Raw genomic sequence first — 12,773 nt, 5'->3', positions numbered from 1 at the left:
AGCCAAAAAAAAAGATGTAATTCAAAATACATAAACATCAAAAAAATTAATGAAAGTTTGTGTACTTTGATGTATTTTTATTTTATTTTTATTTTTATAATTTGCGAGGGTTAAAACCTCCTCTATAAAGCCGCCGCAATTTCCTCAATGTGATACCATCGGTTGCTCAAAAACCCTTTAAATTATTTGTGGAAATCAAATAAGAGGCAATGTTCAAATTATAAGGCGGAACAAAATAAACCACCCTTAGGACGGGTAAAATGAACTTAGAACCTTGTGTAGGAACCTTCCTATAGATTGCTTTGTTAATACTCCCCTTATAGGGAATCTTCCCACGAAGGACGTCCTATTTCTATCCCTTATTCTACAAGGGTTTACTTTCATATAATCAATATCTATGAATCTGTTTGGGTTTCATTCCCTAAATCCATAAGGGTTTTGGTCTATCAATTACAATCCTCAGGCCCATAGGGACTCCCCTAAGTATTTCATAATCCTTAGCCCGTAGGATTTCCTTTTGTCTGTTACAACCCCTAGCCTGTAAGGATTCTTTCTTGTGTGTCATAATCCCTAGTCTGTAAGGATTCCCTGCTGTGTGTCACAATCCCCTAACTTGTAGGGATTCCTCTTATCTTTCATTATCCATAGTCTTTTAGGAGTTTCCATTGTGTCTGTCACAATCCCTAAGTCAGTATAGGGGTGTTCTCCTTTCCATTTAAGTATCCTTAGGTTTATCAATCCTCGGTCCATAAGGGCTTCTCTAGCCTGTAGAACTCTCATTGGTCTATCATCATCCCCTAGCCTGTAGGACTTCCAATTGTCTATTAAAATTCCTACCCTGTAGGAATCTCCATTTTCCTATCCTTAGCCTATAGGGATTTCATTAGGTCCAATGACATGTCTAAAACCCGTTTAGGTTTCCTTAGGTTTGTCATAATCCCTGAAACTAAGGTTCATCCTTCAATTCGTGTAGGGTATCCTTATGCGTATGTTTATGCTATGCTCGCGTTCATTACATTTCCATTTACATATATTCATTTTCATATGCATGTTTCACCCCACTCTTATACAATTGCCATTTAGCTAGAAAGCATCCCAATACTCACAAGAGAACTTATAACATGTCTCAAGAAACCATGAAAAAACTTAAGAGAGGCAAGGAACTATTAAGGGAGGAGATCGACCAACTGAAGACTCAAATGAATTTGGTCATACAAATACTATTTAGGAGGGAAGGTGACCCTTCATTGTGTCAGCCACATGCCCATCCAACTCCTCTAACATCACAACCATGGGTGATCCCCCCACCTCAACAACGACAACATCAACAACATCAACAACCCTATCAATAGAATATGTATACCCATCAGAAGGAGAGACCAAAGCCACTCCTGAGAAGGTTTGATCTGCTTCCCGTGCCTCACAGTCAACTATTTCAACAGCTGCACAAGGCTTTGTTGGTCGAGCTAAAGAAACTTGATCCTCCTACTGGGTAAACCTCGCTAAAATATGATGAGAATATGAGATGTGAATATCATGGTAGGTCTCAGGGGCATACTATCGAAAGGTGTTGGGCTTTCAAACACAAAGTCTAAGACTTGATCGACGATAAGCAATTGACTTTTGAAGGAGAAATACCCTTTGTAAATGGTCACCCTTTACTTGACAAGGGCAAAAAATATCATCAACATCTTTTAAAAGTCAAGGAAGCTCATCCTTAAGATCATTAGGCCTTTTTATTTCCATTTGAAATTTTGTTGTTACTATGTTTTGTTTGATTCTTAAAGTTGTACTCTTTGATCAATAATTTTAATAAAATGAGCATGCAGTTTTTAAAGTCAATCCACTCGTATTCACTCTTTCTCATATAAAATAATGAAACCAAAAAGTCAATCCATTTAATTATTTTTCTATTTCTCACATTTAACAAACTTGGAGGGAGAATGATGTAAATTAAATAATTGAACTTTGTTGATGTATGCTTTTCAATGTAAGACCGAGCTGATGATGTAAGGCATTGTTTCAAATCCTAAACAGTGGAGAAATAAGGAAGTTAATTCATAGTCAACCCCCTCGAGCCAGGAGTTGGGGTTTTTATGTTTAAAAAAAAACTTAAATTTTAACCAGGGGCAGGGTTCTTCAATTAATTCAAATGATGTATTCTAATCTCAAAAGGATTAATCAAACTAAGCAAAAGTTTCAAGCACATCCTTTTCCTTGCATTCTTCATCAAAGACTGGGGAAACAGTGAAGATAAAGCTAGCAACATCTTCTTCCTCATGTACGTCATTTAAGATCGAGGAAGTTGAAGCTCACAATAACTTACATGGAAATCACAACCATTCTTAATCAAAAGAAAAAAAGATTTAAAAGGAGAAAGTCCTCTAAGTCGAAGAAATAAAAATTGACTTAGGCAAAAGTTAGGGTGTCCCAATGAACCAAAATTCAAAAGAAATGGTCCATGCAAAAATAAGGGATTGAAAACAAATAAATTGGAGGAACAATCTTGTGACTGCCACCTCAATAATCATCAAGGTTGTTTAATCAATGCTCCTCATTAATTCTTGGATCTTATCAACACTTTTTCATCGGTGCTTGAATCTTATCAATGTTTATCATTACCACTACAACTACGAAAATTTTCTAGCAGACTAAATACATCCGTTGGATTAATTGAACTTAGATTGGAGAATATCAAGGAGAATGGGGTGGGATAAATAAATTTTGAACCTTATATCTTAGTTTTCTTAAACCACCAACCTCGGCCACGATACAACCTTCAAAAGCCCTAATCTATTTTAATATATAAAAATGAATTACTACCAAATTGCCTTAATTACCCTAATGACAAACAATAAAACATGGTTTTGCATACCCCTGAGCGTAATTTTACATTTAATCATGATTACATTCCAACAGTTTATTTAATTCAAAAGTTCATTATTGGAATATGTAAAAACGTGCACTGCATTCTATAATTTTATTGCATTGGAACATACATATTTAATAAAGCCTACCTTTTCATTATTTCTCCCTATGTCTATATATTTTCGTATCAACTCAAACCACTGCATGTGTAAACTGTTCCATCTCCCTATTCCCTTTTTTCAAACAGCAGTGGAGCGGTAGGGTTTCTCTTCACCTTCCCCATTTCCATTATTTTTTCTCCATTCAACCTTACTGATATTTTTCTGTTACTTCCACTTCTTTTCTCAACAGAATATGAGCCGAAAGTTTTCCCCGATTAAGGATGTCAACGATTCAAAAGAAACATGGAGATTGGCCCGTTCGAGTTGTTGATTTTTGGAGTGTTATCAACAGCAAGGGTAAGGAGCATCTGGAGATGGTTATAATGGACGTATCGGTAATGCTTCGTATTCTCTCAAATCGTTTATTAGCTTATTATATTTTTCAGTTATGATATTGTTGTTGTTTGTCATCATCAGGGTGATAGGATACAAGTTTTGATTCGTTCAGACCACACACCAAAATGGAAAGCACGAATACGCGAAAACATGTCTTGCATAATCAACAATGGAACTGTTTATGAAAACGATTTTCAGTGGAAGCTTTGTGATCACGACAAGAAGTTTGTGTTTATTGGTGGTACAACTGTGAAGGAAGTTGATATTCGGAACCTTCCTCCCAAAAGATTTTTTTTCAAAGACTTTAATGATATTCTTGGAGGAAATTGTGAGATGAACCGACTTGAAGGTCATTTGATTTCTTCATACTACAATTTTGTTTATTATTACAGAAGTTGATTTTAACTTACTCTTTCACTCTGTTTTGTAGATATCATTGGTGTGGTTCAGGAAATCAACAATTTTCAATACAACAATTCTGGAAAAAAATCATTTGTTTCATTGAGTCTTAAAGACTTGAAGTAAATTATCTGAATTCAAATATTACAACTGTGTGCCATCATTATTATCTTATTGATATTTTTATGTTTATTTCTGCAGAGGAGTCATTGTTAACTGCACATTATGGGAGAGTTACGGAACAAAATTTTTGGACTTCTACCACGACGAAAAAAACAGTGGTGCTATTGTAATAATACTAACTCATGCAATGATAAAGGAATCACAAGGTTTGTATCAATAATCTCCTATTATTCAAATGTGATATCTCTCTGTAATAAATTTGATACTCTAATTTTGGTCTATTTCAGTCTCAAATGGATGGAGTGGATCTAAGTTGCTTATTAACGAAGACATTCCAGAGATAACTGAGTATTTATCAAAGTATACACAAGTTGTTATATTCTTAAAGTATAATAAGCTCCCTTAAAATTTATCATCATTTACATTCATTTTTGGTTCAATGTTTCAGGTTACCGTCAAATGAGCAGACTGAAAAGCCTTCCCAGTCTTCGAAGGGAATGTCTCTTTGGTCTGGTGCCTCTCAATTCACCCCAGTCGAAAGTTTCGTTCATAAGGCCAAGTGTATTTCTCTTAGTGAACTTTGCAAGGTGAAACAGGTACATGGTTATGACAAATTTCAAATAGTAAGATCAATATTATTTTATACAGATAATTTTTGTTAGAGTGTTGCATTTTTTTATATTCAACTTATTGTATCTTAGGACATGTTATGCGTTACTGTTGGAACAACTCAAAGATTTTTTGTCTCAAAACACGGTTGGTTTTATTATGGGTGTACTAAATGTTCTTTAAAGGCATCTGATGTGAACAATCCATACAAATGTTCATGTGGACAGAATGTAGAACATGCCATACCAAGGTTGTATTTTTCAATTTTTAATCAGATTAATTCATTTGCCATGTTTCATTATTTGTAGTGTTCTAATTGTATTTTCCTATGCATTTATGTAAAAAGGTATCGAGTTGACATATATGTAGTTGATGGTGATTCCAAATTTCGCTTTGTGTTTTGGGACACTGACTGTGCCGACATTATTGGAAAGTCTGCAGATAGTATTTATAAAGCAATGCTTGAGGTTCATTTTAATTCATTACCTATTTTAATATTTATTTGTATAGGAATGAAGTACTTACATTAAATTTAATGTGTAGGAAGGTGACGACGACCCAATGATATATCCAGATGATCTTGACATGCTACTTGGTAAAAAGATGGCGTTTAGGGCTAAAGTTCAGCCAACATTTGGCCAAGCATCTGTTTGGAAACTTTCTTATGATGAAGAGTTTGTAAAGGAAATTGAGAAAGATTATATTACTAATGAAGTATGGAAATTTTACTTTGAACATCTACATATGTCTATTTATCAATATTTGTATCTTAATCTTCATCTCAATCTCTGATCTGCAGGGAGATAGCAAATCTTTAAACCAAAACCCAGTTGTTGATCGTGTTGATGAATCCATTGTATGTTAATGTTGACTAAACTTTAGCCTGTTAATTACATTATTTTCTTTATACTTACTATTAATTTGTTTTCTTCCAGGAGTCGTTGTCAGCATATGGAGAAAATGATCCTGATAAAATTGTGACCACTACTCCATCCAAAGGAAGTCCTGTTTATCTTGATGCTGTAGATTCTGAATTACAAGCGTATGGTACTACCCAGCTCTCAGGAACCAAGCCTGCAAAGAAAGTTAAGATTGAATCTGATGCATGAAGACTCCACCAGAACCATTTTAATTTCCATCATTATTGTTATTTTGTGATCTTTTCTTGACTGTTGTTTTAATGTTTTGGTACAAGATACACGAGTTACGATCCATGGATTAAATATCAATTATCATTTTGTCATATGATATCAAATATCAATTATCATGTTGGTTTTCTTATAATTTCTCTGTAGCAATGGTTTATTGTCTGTTGTTTGAGTTTAATATTGCATGATATATTGCCCGATTATACAATGCTAAATATATTAACTGTTGTTTGTGTTTAATATTGCGTGATATATTGTCCGATTATACAAACGATCCATATGAATTGGAAAAAAAGTTAGAATTAACCATCCTACATGATATTTCTTCTTACCTGCAAGTGAAAATTAATTTTTGAATAATAAATTGTATATCAGAATCGTTTTGATTTGCACAGTTTTTTTTCAATAAACCATAATTTTGGCAATGATATTTACAGTAATGTCTTGCATTATAAGTTCATTATTGACTTCTCAATAAACATAATTTTGGCAATGATATTTTCAGTAATTGCTTTTTCAACAGATTCCTCTAATGCAAAATTTTTTAATTCATCAACTTGATTTGAATACTGCATGCATTATTTAAATAAAACATAACGAAATGTGTTTTACAAGTTTTTTAATGTGACTCTTGAAAACTGCACCAGCATTATGTCAACCATCATACCTACCTAACATATAAACTGTAACTTGCACTACATTCTTATCTTATTTGTGCACGCTTCATGCAATTATGGTTGCTTGGTGCATTCATTTTTTGCTTATTTAATGATTAAGTCACAATATTTTTAACTGCATACAATATTAATTATCATAAACTTTTCATATTCAGCTATTTCCCTCCATAAACAAATAGTTTGGAGGGAGTCTTTGTCCATATATTTCCTGCTTCCCTGCATATTCAGCCATATTTTGCAGAATGATTGTAACTTCAAAGTAAAAAATCATGGAAAAGAAACAAAGCGATGAGCATGATCACTTCATGAATGTTATCAGAAGAAAAAGGCAATTTGATGCTAGACATCATAGAAAGCGTGTTCTTGGAGCTAAGAGAGCCAAGCGATTGGCGTCAATGAACAAAGAAAATGCATGTCAAACTCAACCCCCTGCTGATACTATATCTTCGCATTTCAGATTACCACTATCTTCTATTTCTCCAAATATTCCAAGTTCCACCATAACTGATCGAAATACACAGCAGAAAACTCACAGTATATCAACATTGAATACATTGGCAAGTTCATTAGCAAAAAAACGCCCAAGAGTTGTTTCTGTAAAGAACATTAACAATTTAGGAGTTAACCTCAGAAGGAGATTTGATAACGAGTTTATGAGCGGTGCGACAACATCTTCAAGCCATACACCAAATCCAGATTCCAGCACCAACGAACTTTTCCAAGATGACAGTGAAGGGGATGAAGGTTCCGGTAATTCTTCAGATGGTAAGTAACTTTATTGTGATGGATTATTAACCGATATTGAATGTTCTTACATTTCACCAATATATAATAACATAATATTTTCAAACTCATTTTTACTATGTTGTTGTAGCCTGCAGTTCAGTTTCTAACTATTCAATGGACGAGCATGACGTAGGTTTTGACACTGACATTGAAGAAATAGATGTTCAAAGATCAGGTTGTATTTTATTGTATTGATATGTTTCTTTCTTTAAAAAATCATGATCTATTATGTTATTTTACCTGACAACTGTACATTTTTGTTTAGGAGAATACTACGATTTAGGTGACCCATCATGTGAGTGTCAACAATGTGGTGCAAATATGTGGTATATGGAGAGGAAAAACAAGTCTCGACATTCTGCTAATCCTAAGTTCTCAATGTGTTGTGGAGAAGGAAAGGTTCAAATACCTTTGTTGAGACAACCTCCACCCGTATTGCAGAGCCTGTTGTTTGAACAAAACGAAAGTGAATCAAAAATATTCCAACAACAAATTCGTCTTTACAATATGATGTTCGCATTTACTTCTCCGGGTGCTAAAATGGACAACAGATTTAATAATGGTAGAGGTCCCCCTAACTATCGTATTCAAGGTCAAACATGTCATCGTATAGGCAGCATGTTACCTTTGCCAGGTGAAAAGGCCCGTTTTGCCCAACTATATATATTCGATACTGAACATGAAGTTCAGAATAGATTTGATATTTTCAGGTTTTTACTTTATATATCTTTGTTTCAACACTGTATATTATTTTGTTGTTGCAATTCTCAACATTCTGAACTTTATACGTTGGATGATTTGCAGAAAAAGGGACGGAGTTGATATTAATATAGTTGAAAAGTTGTCTTCAATGTTATATGAACATAATGTTCATGCTCAGTCATTTAAGATGGCAAGGGATAGACTTTCTGAAGGAAATGTTGCAGATCTAAAACTCCGTCTCATTTCTGATCGTCAAAATGATGGAAGAATATATAATCAACCAACAGTTTCAGAAGTTGCTGCTCTCATTGTTGGTGATGTTGATACTGCAGAAAAAAGGGATATTATAATGCAAAAACAATGTGGCCAACTTCAGAGAATAGATGAATATCACACTTCTTATTTGGGTTTTCAATATCCTTTACTTTTCCCTTACGGCGAAGATGGTTACAGACCAAACATACGGCATCACAATAAAGGATCTACAACGGTTCGTAATGCAGAAACAACGACCACGGTATCGGAAATTGACGATGTTCCATGGGAGGATGCAACCAAAAGAAACAGACTTACAATCAGAGAGTGGTTCGCCTTTAGGATTCAGTCAAGAAAAGACGAGGCACAGACAATTCTCAGGTCAAGGAGGTTATTTCAGCAGTTTTTGGTAGATGGTTTTACAATGATGGAATCTGAGAGACTACGATGGTTAAGAAAGAATCAGTCAAAACTACGAGTAGGGAAGTATGATCATCTTGCAGATGCTAGGACAAATGGACATACACGTGGTGCAGCTACAGGGAAAAGAGTTGTCATACCTTCGTCGTATGTTGGAAGCCGTAGATTTATGGATCAGTTATACTTCGATGGCATGGCAATTTGTAGTTATGTTGGATTTCCTGATTTGTTTATTACATTCACATGTAATCCCAATTGGCCAGAAATACAGCGCGTATTAAGTTCTGCAAATATGAAAGCGTCTGATCGTCCGGATCTCATAACAAGAATCTTCAAATTGAAATTTGATTCGTTACTGTCTGATTTGACTAAAAAGAGTATCATGGGAAAGGTTCTTGCGTGTAAGTAATTTGTAACTTTGATTAATTTAATTTCCTTATTCATTTTTAATGTCATGTTATAAACCAATATGTTAATTTTATATTTGTAGATATGTACACAATTGAGTTCCAAAAAAGAGGGTTGCCCCATGCGCACATATTAATTTTCCTTCATCCGTCGAGCAAGTATCCAACACCCGCTGACATTGATCGTATCATATCAGCAGAAATACCAAACAAAGACACTGACGAAAAGTTATATAACTTGGTCAAATCTCACATGATACACGGACCTTGCGGAAATGCTTTTCGTAATTCTACGTGTATGAAGGAAGGAAAATGTTCTAAATACTTCCCTAAAGAATTCAGGCGTGATACGATCGTTGATCAAGATGGATATCCTGTTTATAGACGAAGGGACAACGGACACACAGTTTCTAAGAATGGAATTGAGATTGATAACAGATTTGTTGTTCCTTACAATTCAAAGTTATTGTTGAAGTACAGAGCTCATATTAATATGGAATGGTGCAATCAAAGCACATCCGTCAAATATTTGTTTAAATACATCAACAAAGGATACGACAGAATAACTGCTGCAATTGTCATGAATGAAGATGGATCTGTTTCGCAACACGAAGCCGTCGATGAAATAAAGCAGTATATTGACTGTAGGTACGTTTCTCCAAGTGAAGCTGCTTGGAGAATTTATGGTTTTTCCATTCATGGAAGAAAACCAGCTGTAGAAAGACTTCACTTTCATGGGGAGGGACAAAATTCTGTTTTTTATACTGATGTCAGTCCCATTACCAAAGTCCTTGATAAACCGAGCGTTACTGAGTCGATGTTTACTTCTTGGTTTGAAGCAAACAAGAAATACGACGAAGCGCGCCAACTAACGTATAGCAATTTTGTTTCAAAGTTTGTATACGTTAAGAAAAAGAGAGAGTGGAAACCCAGACAAAAGGGATACACAATTGGAAGACTAATTTGGGTTCCTCCAACTACTGGGGAGTTGTACTATCTAAGGATGATGCTAACACATGTCAAAGGACCGAAAAGCTACGATGAAATAAAGACAGTAAACAATGTTAGGTACGATACTTTCCGTGATGCATGTTTTGCTATGGGATTTATTGGGGATGATCGAGAATTCATAGCTGCAATAACAGAAGCATTTCATTGGGGTTCTGGACATTATTTGAGATTACTTTTTGTTCACATGTTATTGTCAAGTAGCATTAATAGGCCTAAGCATGTATGGAGTAAAACTCAACATCTGTTATCTGATGGAATTCTGTATTCTCAGCAAAGGATTGCAAACAACAGAGGTATATTTTCAATTATGATCAGAGTAATTAATTACACATAATATTACTATGCTATTCCAATATTTACCAACTATTTATTTGTTTTTTTCATTTAACAGGTCTGCGACTAACAAATGAAGAAATTCTCAATCTGACGTTGATTGAAATTGAAAAACTTCTTCAACGCAGTAGAAAGAGTTTAAGTGATTTTCCTGGAATGCCAAAACCACATGGTTACATAATTGAGGAGCTTGGAAATAATTTAATTTACGAAGAGAGAAACTACGATCCTGCTGGACAACTTCAACAGTTTAATACGCTGTATAATAACCTCACAGGTGTAAATAATAGTTAACATCAATTAGGCAGAAGAATTTCATATTACTTAGAAACTTATATTTCTAATATGAAGCATCTAACATATGTGTTGACTTTATTTCAGATGAACAAAGAGATGTATTCAAACAAATCTTGACGGCTGTTGATACCCAGAACGGAGGGGTATTCTTTTTGTATGGATACGGCGGTACAGGGAAAACATACATGTGGAGAACATTAGCTTCCTACATAAGATCAAGAAGACAAATATGCTTGACAGTTGCCTCTTCAGGAATTGCATCCCTTTTGCTCCCCGGTGGTCGAACGACACATTCTAAATTTAAAATTCCGATCCCCACACTTGAATCTTCGACATGCGACATTAACAAGGGTAGTGACAGGGGTGACATGCTAAAACTATCAAAATTGATAATTTGGGATGAAGCTCCCATGTGTCACAAATTTTGTTTTGAAGCTTTGGATAAAACACTCAGAGATATCATGGGTGGAACCAGGTCATCTGATAAAATATTTGGTGGGAAGGTAATTGTGTTTGGTGGGGATTTCAGACAGATTCTACCGGTTATTCCAAGAGGCAGCCGTTCAGATATAATTCATGCAACTATCAATTCATCATACATTTGGGATCATTGTAAGGTTTTGAAACTTACAAAAAACATGAGGCTTCAGCAATCTGGGACGACCATATCGGCATCCGAGTTAGAACGGTTTTCAAATTGGATATTAAAAGTTGGAGATGGAAAACTAGCAGAACCTAACGATGGCTATGCTGATATTGATATCCCAGCAGATATTTTGATATCTAATTTTGATGATCCCCTTCGAGCCATATTCGAAAACACTTATCCAAATTTTGAAGCTAAATTCAATAATGTAGCTTTTCTGCAGTCAAGGGCAATATTGGCTGGAACAATTGAGACAGTAGATGAAATAAATCACTATGTATTAGACAATCTTCCAGGTAATATTTAATTTTTTGTGAAAATTTATCCGATGATTTTTCACTTCCATCTTTAACAGATCATAATATAAAGGCACTGCATTTTCAGGGGATGAAAAAGAATACCTAAGCTCTGATTCAGTTGACACGCATGATGGTGATGGCAATGAATGTTTTGATGTTTTAACTCCTGAGTTTCTGAATGGATTGAGAACGTCGGGACTTCCTAATCATAGGATCAGATTGAAAGTAAATACTCCAATCATGCTGCTCAGGAATATTGATCAAGCAGAAGGCTTATGCAATGGAACACGTCTAATCGTTACAAGATTGGCTGATCATGTTATCGAAGCTAAAATCATTTCAGGCAAGAACATCGGCGGTATCATTTATATTGCCCGAATGGACATTACTCCAACGCAGACGCCATGGCCATTCAGGATGACACGAAGACAGTTTCCTATAACAGTCTGTTATGCTATGACTATTAATAAATCTCAAGGTCAGTCTTTGGATCATGTTGGCATATATTTGCCGAGGAGCGTATTCAGCCATGGTCAGTTATATGTTGCAGTTTCAAGAGTAAAGAGCAGAAAAGGCCTTAAAATCTTGATCCATGATAAGGAGAAACTTCCATTGACCACCACAACAAATGTTGTCTTCAAAGAAGTGTTTGAAAATGTGTAGTCTATAAGTTTTTGCAATATTTATGGACCTGTTGTTATTGGTATATGTTTTGTGCTCAGTTGCCTAAAATTAGCTTACAACTTAAACAACTTATTAACTGTCATGAATGGAAGATTTTATATCATCTTTGCATACTGATAATTTATTTTCATCTGTACAACTGTATTGAAAACTTACGATGAATGATAGCTGCCATAATATCAATCATTATAGATCATCATCAATTAAAAGATTAGCAAAGAAAAATATTCACGTTGATAACCATTATTTAAATCCATTACAGAGCCATCTGTGATTACAATCTAAGTACCATCAACAACAAATTTAAAGCTACAAGTAACATCTTTACATCCTAATCAGCTACTTTTTTCCCCAAGAACACAAACATCAGATCTGAATATGGAATCATGGAGAATTCTATGAAATCTCCAACTTGAAGGCTTTTTGACTTTGCAAATTCGTACCAACCAACTCCAATATGTTTCTCATACTCATTCCTGCCTGCCTTAAGAATACGACAGTGATATCCCTTTCCGTCAATAAGATCTACCATCCTTATTGCATTTTGGTCTTTACGAAAACATGTCCTTGATATTTCCATTGGAATATTCTGCATTATAACTTTCTACTTAT

General features: G+C 34.8%; 1 protein-coding gene across 1 annotated transcript; it reads left to right on the top strand.

Moving 5' to 3' along the window:
• The first annotated feature begins 6,590 nt into the window (after window positions 1–6,590).
• Window positions 6,591–12,140, top strand: LOC131658769 (uncharacterized). Its single transcript, XM_058928029.1, has 9 exons — window positions 6,591–7,086; window positions 7,196–7,282; window positions 7,373–7,817; window positions 7,912–8,299; window positions 8,357–8,885; window positions 8,975–10,195; window positions 10,294–10,512; window positions 10,617–11,474; window positions 11,563–12,140. Exons 1-9 carry the CDS (start codon window positions 6,591–6,593, stop codon window positions 12,138–12,140), a joined length of 4,821 nt encoding a protein of 1,606 aa, XP_058784012.1.
• Window positions 12,141–12,773: the final 633 nt, after the last annotated feature.

Source organism: Vicia villosa, linkage group LG3, assembly GCF_029867415.1.
Source record: "Vicia villosa cultivar HV-30 ecotype Madison, WI linkage group LG3, Vvil1.0, whole genome shotgun sequence".
In the NCBI taxonomy this organism is placed as follows: Eukaryota; Viridiplantae; Streptophyta; class Magnoliopsida; order Fabales; family Fabaceae; genus Vicia; species Vicia villosa.
The sequence above is the reverse complement of the archived record's forward strand: the minus strand, read 5'-3'. Positions and strand labels throughout refer to the sequence as shown.

What these genes read in the sequence shown, in the direction of transcription:
- LOC131658769 (XM_058928029.1), top strand. Translation starts at nt 6,591, where the DNA reads ATGGAAAAGAAACAAAGCGATGAGCATGATCACTTCATGAATGTTATC. An exon ending in AATAGATTTGATATTTTCAG is followed by an intron (nt 7,818 to 7,911) that starts GTTTTTACTTTA and finishes GATGATTTGCAG; the next exon opens with AAAAAGGGACGGAGTTGATA. An exon ending in CATGGGAAAGGTTCTTGCGT is followed by an intron (nt 8,886 to 8,974) that starts GTAAGTAATTTG and finishes TTATATTTGTAG; the next exon opens with ATATGTACACAATTGAGTTC.